General features: G+C 37.7%; 1 protein-coding gene across 3 annotated transcripts in view; it reads left to right on the forward strand.

Annotated features, from left to right (window-relative positions):
* LOC117406212 (interphotoreceptor matrix proteoglycan 2-like) overlaps positions 1-7,196 on the forward strand; it is a 40,862-nt gene extending 33,666 nt beyond the window's left edge. For 2 of the 3 annotated variants that reach the window (XM_059029858.1, XM_059029860.1), the window contains 5 exons: positions 262-450; positions 1,319-1,520; positions 3,301-3,380; positions 4,097-4,165; positions 5,106-7,196. In XM_059029858.1, the coding sequence (XP_058885841.1) occupies positions 262-450; positions 1,319-1,520; positions 3,301-3,380; positions 4,097-4,136 (511 nt within the window). In that variant the 3' untranslated portion in view covers positions 4,137-4,165; positions 5,106-7,196. The remainder of the gene's footprint in view (positions 1-261; positions 451-1,318; positions 1,521-3,300; positions 3,381-4,096; positions 4,166-5,105) is intronic. The other variant, XM_059029859.1, reaches the window with a different exon arrangement.
* The last annotated feature ends 3,289 nt before the right edge of the window (positions 7,197-10,485 follow it).

The raw sequence follows: 10,485 nt of genomic DNA on the forward strand, positions 1-10,485 counted from the left end.
CAGACACTTCCATACAACCCTATAACTAAATAATCCTAATTGTGGACTGGAGTGCACTGTTCATAAAGCCTTACCCCTCGTGAGAGTAATTTAAAGAATGTTTTTTCATGAATATCTGATTTCATTTATTCCAAGAAAAACAGACTTTAATGCATGACATCTCATGAGTTAAAACTTTGTGAAGAGAGCCCCTGTCTTGAAAAGATCATTGGGGAATTTTTATATTGTTGTTGCTTTTTATGTCTTTTTTTCTGTGTTCAGGTGCCGTGTTGGTGAGAACTGGTGGTACCGCGGCGAACACTGTGAGGAGTACGTCTCTGAGCCCCTGGTGGTGGGGATTGCCATTGCCTCGGTGGCTGGCTTCCTGCTGGTCGCTTCTGCTGTCATCTTTTTCTTGTCTAGGACACTGCGTGACCAATACAGCAAGAATGATATAGAGGAGCCTGTCGGGTGAGCAGTTTTACAAAGCACTTATCAACCTGGAAAAGGGGGTACAGATCCTCACAGTACAACAGTCTTCTTATGTCTGTTTGTCTGTCCACCCATCCACTTAAACAAGATTATACAGGGTAAACTGTACAATCAATGCATTTTGTTGGCTATATTATTATGGTTATATATTATTATACCAGTAATACATTTCAAAGAGGCTGACAGTCATTAGTTCTATTCATTTTAGTATATCGATTTTCTCTTAGATTCTGACTGCTCCACAGATAACAGAGCTGGCACTCCCCTTGCACAGCAGAAGAATGTAGGCGAAAGTACCTGTGATCAGCCAGGGATTAACTAGATCAGCAGTTGGTGATGCAATAGCCTTGGCCACTATTTTGGTTAAACTGAAATCTAAGTCATCTGAGGCCAAAGCTGTTTGCAAGGTTAAGACTCTAGATTTTAATATTTTATTACTAACCTGTAAGGAGTGCCCCTTCTTATTGGAATGTCCTGATTCTAACTACAAGTTGTCTATGCCATGTACTGTTTACATGCAGGTTTGCTTCAGGCTCCCAGGGCAAGATTGTGCACTTGAAGTGGCACAGACTTTTCTGTGGCTCAGGCTCCCCAGATCCTAAATCATATCGATCAGGGACTCTGGGTCGTCCACACTTTTTAAAAACATAATTAGTATAATCTGTTTGTAATCTATATCTCATGCCTCTCTCAGTAAATGCATTATACTGTATATAATCTTCAGGATACACTGACAGGATATGTTAATATCAAAACACATTAGTTCCATTTGCTTCTGCCCCCTATATCTACCATTCCCTTTTACTGAAGCCTTGAGTTTCTCTGTCTTCCCTTGTGTTGGTAACAGGTTCGGGGACAGCCTGGCGTCCATGGAGAAGGCAGTGAAGTACAACCCCATGTATGAGAGTGATGCCACCACGGGCTACAGTCACTACTACAGACGCTACCCGCATATTCCTTCATACAGCTCAGCCAGTGCTGATGCCTCCACAAACTTCAGTAGCGAGGAGATCCGACACATTTATGAGCACAGCAAGCTCACCAAGGAGGTACTGATCTCAACACAACATTATAAAACGTGTTTTAATGCACTCCTCGGGTCTATCTGACATCTTGAATCTTAAATAAATAAATATTCTCTTGTATGCATGTCATTAATTTATTTTACAGCTGGCACTGTTCTTTTTAATACAAATTACACTATGTAACACAATTTTTGTTCCTGGGTAGTAAGTGTTATTTCCTAATTGCTTATGCCTCAAAAGTATAGAAAATGGCTATTATTCCTCACAAACTTTGCTTTTGTGATTAGGACAGTGATATTTTGAAATTTACCTATTTCCAATGAGAAAATGGGCGAATTTGTGTCTTTTCGTCAGAAAAAACAACATATGAATCCAAATGAACATGTATTTATACTAAAGTAATATAAAAATGACTACAGAAGATTTAGAAGTGAGTAGTTTTTTGAGATTTACGATTATACTGTAAATCACTTTCACGAATCAGCCCCCAAATGTAGTCTCCCATCATGTTCTCGTTATACTGTCCTTGGTAGCGGCGTTCAAAGTCCAGTATATCCTGGTGGAAGCGCTCGCCTTGCTCCTCCGAGTACGCTCCCATGTTCTCCTTGAATTTATCAAGATGAGCATCAAGGATATGGACTTCAAGGGACATCCTACAGCCCATTGTGCCGTAGTTCTTCACCAGAGTCTCAACCAGCTCCACAGTTTTCGGCCTTGTGATTGCCCAGGAAGCCCCGAACCACTGCGACAAAGCTGTTCCAAGCCGCTTTCTCCTTACTAGTGAGCTTCTTGGGGAATTCATTGCACTCCAGGATCTTCTTTATCTGTGGTCCAACGAAGACACCGGCTTTGACCTTTGCCTCGGACAGCTTAGGGGAGAAGTCTTGAAGGTACTTGAAGGCTGCCGACTCCTTATCTAGAGCTTTGACAAATTGTTTCATAAGGCCCAATTTGATGTGCAGTGGTGGCATCAGCACCTTCCGGGGGTCCACCAGTGGCTCCCACTTGACGTTGTTCCTCCCCACAGAGAACTCAGTCCGCTGTGGCCAGTCCCGCCTGTGGTAGTGCGCCTTGGTGTCCCTGCTGTCCCAAAGGCAAAGATAGCAGGGAAACTTGGTAAAACCGCCTTGGAGACCCATCAGGAATGCCACCATTTTGAAGTCTCCTATGACCTTGATGCCATCTCAGAAAAATGCAGATATGTATCAACTTAGGCAGCTGGAACTAAACTGAACTGGTGGGCTTAAGGCCCCTGTATTTATACTACTATTTATATTACTGGAAAGTTCTAGAAAGTTCCAAAAGTTACTCCAAGTTTACTTAGCACTGAATCTATCTGGAATGTTCTGGAAAATAGGTAAATTTCAAAATATCACTGTCCTGGTCACAAAAGCAAAGTTTGTGGGAAATAATAGCCATTTTCTATACTTTTGAGGCATAAGCAATTAGGAAATAACACTTACTACCCAGGAACAAAAAAAAAAAAATTGTTACACGGTGTTATCTGATTGGGCAAATTTGAGTTTTTAAAAATGTTTTATCTGTTTGTATTTTAAACTTAGAGCAGATTTTGCTGGCAAAATAATTCATTAAAGGAGCAATAATCAAGGTTTTTAAATTTGTGGTTTTTTTTTTTTAAAGTGAGCCACCTATATATTAGTAGAAATGTTAGTCAGTACAATTGGAAAACAAGAGTAAACACCATAGTTATTGCTCTCTCATGTGTCTATCCACGCAGGTCACAGCATAAACAACTTGGGACAAATACACTTCTTTTTTATTTTTAATGATTTTTAACCCACAGGAAATTCAGGACAGAATACGAATAATAGAACTGTACGCCAAGGACCGGCAGTTTGCTGAGTTTGTACGGCAGCATCAAATGTGAGTTCAGCTACTGTTTTAAACTTGCATTCATAGCAAATGTTATACTTTCATTTGAACACTGCTATTGTCCAGTTAACCCAGTAAAGCTGTTTCAAAACCAATACAAATCTATACCTTCTTTACTGTATTTATAAGGGCAGCTGTAAGGGGGTTGTTGGCTTGTCTGCAGTGTTTTTCGACTTCAGAATCTCTTTCTTTTAAAGTTTTGGCAGGGCAACTTCTCATCACAAACTGTTTTGAAATTTGACCTTTATTGGAATAGGGTCTGGCCACTGGGGTTCTGCAGTATCTCATGTATCCACTGTACTTTGCAGCAATTCTGCAAACACAGACACAGTTTATAAATATCCAGGTTTTAATCAAGGGAATGTTGATGTAAAGAGTGAGCTGTGAGTGTTCTGCCATCAGAACCACCTCTGCACCCCATACAGCAGAAGCTAAAAAACCTTCACAGCAGAACTTACAGTTAAATCTGGAAGTCTTTAGTAATTATTGAAATCCTGAAACAAACTTAACATAACGTTCACACCTACAAAAAACAAATACATACCATGTTGATGCAATGATTTGCTGTTATTACTTGGTAACAGTTCAGCCATTTGCACTTTTTCTTCATTTAATTGAGGTACTCTATCTGTCATCTGCAACAGTCACTGAAGTGTTCCCAATTACGTGACTCAAGTGTTGGAAAAATTATTGTCTTGCTTTCACAGTCGGGCCTTGGATGTCAGACAAGGAAGCCCTTCCAGTTAGTAGCACGGCAGCCAGCTGTACAAAACAAGGCAAGTTGTGTAGCACTTATTGCACAAAATACATTTCAAAAATACGGAACATGCACTTAAATAACCTTTTGGTACCATATAGGTTTGTCAAGGTTTGATCTTTTTCATCTTTGGTACAGTACTGTATGTTAAGCAATAGTGTTGTACATTGTATGATAATCTGTAAATGCTGGTAACTGTAAACATTAGCTACTGTAGGTAAGTACAAATGAAGCCGAGTAAATAACTAAAGCCTTTTTTACTGTAAGTACATGAGCATGTTGGTAGTTAAGGCATTAACCCCTGGACCAAAACGGTGCCAGATATCATTTTGGGAGTAGTTATATATCTATGCATTTTCAGCTTTTCCAGACATGTGTTCATACAACTCAATGAGGAATTTAGTTTCATACTATTAGGTGTACCACAGCACTTATTATTATTATTATTATTATTATTTATTTCTTAGCAGACGCCCTTATCCAGGGCGACTTACAATTGTTACAAGATATCACATTATTTTTACATACAATTACCCATTTATACAGTTGGGTTTTTACTGGAGCAATTTAGGTAAAGTACCTTGCTCAAGGGTACAGCAGCAGTGTCCCCTACCAGGGATTGAACCCACAACCCTCCAGTCAAGAGTCCAGAGCCCTAACCACTACGCCACACTGCTGCCCTTATTTAGCGAGCAAAGGGTATGAATGTGGTTAAATGGACAATAAACAAACCCCCTCCTTAATCTTTCTGCATTCCTTGCTTATTAAAATCACTTACTAATTAAATAAATTTTTAAGAGGATACAATTATATTTTTAGACATACCAAGATATTTAGTCAGCAAGAAACCTGAGTAGGGGAAAATGGACAATGAATTACCCACCATAGTCATTCAGTATTTGTAGTGTATTTTACAGTGATGAACTTACAACACTGTTGATTTTTTCTTTTCCTTGTAGGAGAATGTCTTGGTAAATGGCGGAAAGGATGGGCAATGCTGTGTGCCCTGAAAAATGTAATGTTTCTGCTGCCATGGCCACCACATCAAGGACGTCGTGATAGAATGTCTAGCTCTGAAGAGTTTGTGTGCTTTGTTCAATTTTGTCCAATTTTGTCAAAATCCATTAAGAAAAAAAAGACTAATGTTGCTGTCCTGGTGAATAATACAAAAAAAAAAAAAAAAGAATGCATTTTATGTTGTTGTTTTGTTTTTTTTTGGATGGAGTGAACATGATTTGCATTGCTATTTTTTAAATGTGTATTATTGCTGTTCTTTAATATTGCAGCCATTACCTTTTCTTTTTACAGTATTTCATGATGGTTTCTACACATGTTGTGTACTTTCCCCCCATTGCAAGGCTTCTCATTCATCACTGCTTTAGAGCATTACAGGTTAGAAACAGGGGGACATGCGTGTAAATGATCCTTCACAGGTGCAGCCTGTTAGTGCCTTCATCTGGTTCTACAGCAAGTGCTGGCATACTTAGTTTTGGTCTGTCAGGGTCCTCCACAAAGGACAATCTGACCACTACAGAAATAGATACCAGGGGATTTGAATCTTGAAAGATTCTTAGCACAAAAGGATTTTAGTAATGAAGCTCACAATACAACATGGAAGATGTATTTGTATGTTTAAAATATATGTATCTGGGGGGTCCCCGAGTGGTTCATCCAGTTAAAGCTGCCGCTAGATAAGTCAGATAGCTTGGACGGCACCAGTTCATGTCCAGTCTGTGCAAAGACGAGGGGGGCATCACATTGGCTCTGACGCCCCCGTGTGGGGGATGGAAAACCGTCAGGGATTGCTTCTCCTCAATTCGCAAAAGTACACCCTACTGTCCAGACACCGAGCACATTCAGAGTGGATAAAAAGCAGGGCTAGACTCTGTTCTCTGGAATCGGTAGCCTGCCCACCTCTGCTCTGGATTGCTCGGCGTAAAAGCGATTCTGGGTTTAGGCTTGTGAGATCGGAGGAGGCTCACATGCCCTAAGAGTCTGTGCTGTGTGGGGACTCGCTGCGGTGAAAAAACATAATTGGACATTCCAAATTGGGGGAAAATAAATAAAAATAATAATTGGTCACTCTAAATTTAAAAATAATATATATATATATATATATATATATATATATATATATATATATATATATATAGTTCTTTGGCTAGTGTGAGTAAAACATGCTGGGAACACACGCTTTTATTGAAAAAAAGGTTACAAACAATCTTAGGAATGTATTGGCTGCTCCCTTATAAAACTTTATAAAAGTTTACCATAGTAATCATCATGGTGTAATAAAGCACAGGGAGGCACAGTAAATCATAAGGTGAACCATGGTAAATACATAGGAGAAGCATGCAAGTATTGTGTTATGTTTTAATTTTTTTTTTTTTACAGTACTCTAGAATCAGCGATTTATTGATTGCAGTGTTATTTATTATGTTATTTAATAGTATTAATTTAAGTTTTTTTTTAAATTAAGAAAGATATTTTATACAAAGAGAACATACCTTGCATGTGCAAGGAAACACAGCAACAAACCAAATGTAGTGGAGTATGAATGTGATTGTTTGTAGTGGACTGCCACAGAGTACTTATGTTTTAATACATTGCTTCAATAAAAGTACATTCTGCTAGATTCTGGGAAACAGAAAAACTAGTATTTCACAGTTTGTTGTTTGTTTATTGCAAAGGCAAGTGAAAAACAAGGTATTCAAGTAGGATTTCTGAACAGAAGCTAGGTTGGATGTGTTGTGGTTGGGTGATGGCAGGAGCGTGTGTTTTTGTGCATATATTGATAACAGCTCTTAATGATAGCCAAGATATTTTACAAGAAAACGGTTAAGATAATTAACAAGGCATAGCATTTAATTAAGTCTTTTCCAACTATGTAACTGATAGTCAGGTGAACTGATAACATCTTTGACACCAATTAGGCCATCATATTATAGACTATGCATTTTTAATAAACGTTTGTTTAGCTATAGATGCTTTTACTATATAAAAAAATAACAATAATCCACTGGAAAAAAAAAAAAAATGTGTTCAGTTAACTCACTTAACCAGAATGTATTTTGAAGTATTGTATTGCAAAATCCAGATTTGTGAACTTCTTGGACTGTTAATATAATGTCTTTCCAAGAAAGTGTAGCAGTTTTGTGTTACTTCTTGTATTACCTCTTAAATATCCTATTGATCTGGTCTGGTAACATTAAAAGACACGTTTATTGTACATAAAATGGTCATTTTGTACCTAAAGCAATGCCTCCTTATTTTTACAGTATTAAATATCTTTGAACTACTATGTATCCCTGTGTTTCTTTCTCTGCACCACCCCTTTCATCCATTTACACTGGGGTTACTGCTTCTGCTTAGTTTAATAGACCCCAAAAAACAAAACAAGATCTGCACATTTGCAGTGAAAAGCAGGGTTAGGTCAGATGTTTAGATGTGGTTCAGAAACATTTACCAGCACTATAAATCATTAGAGTTGCTAACAAGATAAAGTTTGATTTAATCTGCCCATTATTCAAACAACCAAAGTTTGTTTCTGGCAAGGTATATCAAGTTTAATTCTTGGAAGATCCTGATATTTTGCCAATTGAAAATCTCACTTTTTCAAATAGCTTTAAAGCCTATATTTATTAGGAACATCGGTTTACAACTGAAAGAATATCACTAAACACCAGTATAACTGCATGTAACTATATTTTAACTAGTAAATAAGATACATATAATTAATCACAGCAATGCATGTATCTTAGCAGTACTGTAGATGCTCTTCAGCCTGTGGCAAAACAACATACAACAAGCATCTGGTAAGACACACTTTTTAAATTGAATTTAACAGTTTTTGTGATGAGATTAAATTATAACCAAAATCCTTCCTTTGTACAAGTCAGAGTCTCTTCAGTTTTCTAAATACCAATGGCTTTTTATTTCACATTTCATGTTCATGCACTGACATAAAGAAAATCCATAGAACAAAGACTGTGATAACCACGATTCAGACTATTTCTCTTAACTTCTGAATAGGAATTTAATCATCTAAAATATAAAAAATGCTACACACACCCAACGCTATAGTTATACAGCTTGTGAAAGCCATATCCGTCAGTTTGAAACTTCAGCACTAAAAAGCAATGTCTGTCTGCGACTGGAATATCTTTTCTACAGATATGTCGACATTTAAAATGTGCCCAATACATTTTCAATGCACTGTGGGAAAACAAGGGGCATATCGACCAAGCATTAACCTCAGTGCTAAGTTTGCAGTATTTCTTTGTACAGGGAAAATGAAATTACTAAGGTGCATGTAATGAAGGAGATATCTGAAGCTTTCTAACATCAATGTTTTGGGATATTTAAAGAAATTAAGCAGGACCACTGCTTTGTGAACATGACCCAACATATTCTGATGTCCTTTATTAGCTTTTTAGTTGAATTAATGATAAAAAAAGGTTCAAGAGGCTTTTTTATCACTGGGTTACTAATATCATTTATCACCCCTTTAATACACACATAAGAACATAAAGCAGAGAATTTATTTTAACTTCTACTTGCTGGTCTCAAAGCAACCAAGCACAGGGACCCAAGCAATGATGCAAGACACGTGTGAAAGTAATTAAGAAAAGCATCTTGTGCAGATTACTGGGCCAGGATTTAAGGACATCAGCCCTTCCTGAAAGAAACAACGAGTCTGCAGTGGCCCCCGTGTTAAACCTCTATGACAACTATAACTGGACACTAAATGCAATGCTTTACATTATCTCTTTGGTTATACTAGAATGTGGTGCTATTTATTCACGAGAAGGGGTTTGGTGTACATAAAACATGATTAAATATATTTATACACAATGTAACAGTCTAACAAATACAATAATTAAAAATGAATAATACACATTAAACCATAACCTGATATTATGACCAGAAGGTAGCAGCTCACTGGTGTTATTCAGGGGGAGTAGCCTGTGTTTAAAATGTCAGAGGGTTCATTTAATTCCATGCAGTTCTGTGGATGGAATAAACCTATTATGAGTATACTCTAGGATTCTAGCTGTTACAATCACATGATGTGTATATGTCTCAGTTGTACTGTTTTTTTTTTTTTATTAACCAGAGGTGCAGCAGCTTTGTTTTCTTAACATTAAAATGGCTTTATTCCTCCTGGAAACACATGGAGCCAAACTAAATAAAACCAACCAAAAGACAGAAGCCTTAATAAGAAGTGGCAGATAATCTAATTGCGAAACCTGGAAGAACGGCAGCTGTTATTTGTGCACCGACAAGATCCTTGTGATGTCATCAGATGTGGGTCAGAAAGAGGAACTCTGAAGTTCACTTTGTACTATACATCCCAAGAGGCATCAAATGACACCCTTTTGGGCTGTAAATAGCATAACAAAATTATAGAAAATGGCAGAAGTACAGTGACAAACTAAGACAGGGATCCTGGGCTTTTAAATGTGCTAATAATCCTGTTTCTAAGCAACAAGAGTTAGCACCCTATCCCAAGGTTCCAAATTCAACTGCCTGCCCGTTGAAATCCTGTTGAGGTTCATAGATCCGAACGCTGTAAAGTAGGACAGGAGGGGGCTTGTTTTAGAGATTCCAAATCTTCACAGGCCTTTATAAAAACTGTAACAGGAACCTTGCTTTTAGCTGAGTGTTAGCTTTAAAAATCTCACACGTGGTTGGATAAAATAGAAGATGATGTTGCCGATGTGCTGCAACTGTAAGAGTAGGTATTGAAGAAACATTCTATCTGGGGCTTTCAAGTCCAGACCAAGTTTGTAACAGCTGAATATAAGATATCCTCAAGATTATTTATAAGTCATCACATTGATTATGTTATAGTTTGTGCTAAAGAATGTCCTTAGCCAGTTTAATCAGAAATCCAGACAAGTTAAACCACAGCCATTTTGGACATGCTCTAGTTTTCACTATCCTTCAGACCCACGGGCCTTCAAGAAAAACAGTTTTCAGACTTTCACCTGAAACCGAAATCATCTGCTATGAAAACAACCTTGTTCAAGACACTGTGCTGATGTTAAAACAGAAGCAACCGTACAGCTTTAGATAGTTCACATTTCTTTTTACACCAGTGCTTGTGAAGGCATCCACACTCCTGGTCAATCCAAGCTACCTGTGGTGAACTGGTTTAGCTCCTGAAGAAAAAAAAAATCACAATAAAATACAGTTCATAAACATTACACTGTCGGCCTCAGCTATTGCAGATTGTTACCAAGTAGTTATTGAGGAGTGTTTTGGAGTCCAAGTTCCCTTGTATGCTGAAAAAAAAAGTTTTTTCCCAGTGACTTGATCCAGAACACCTTCTGGGTC

This window comes from Acipenser ruthenus, chromosome 9 (assembly GCF_902713425.1).
Source record: "Acipenser ruthenus chromosome 9, fAciRut3.2 maternal haplotype, whole genome shotgun sequence".
Classification (NCBI taxonomy): Eukaryota; Metazoa; Chordata; class Actinopteri; order Acipenseriformes; family Acipenseridae; genus Acipenser; species Acipenser ruthenus.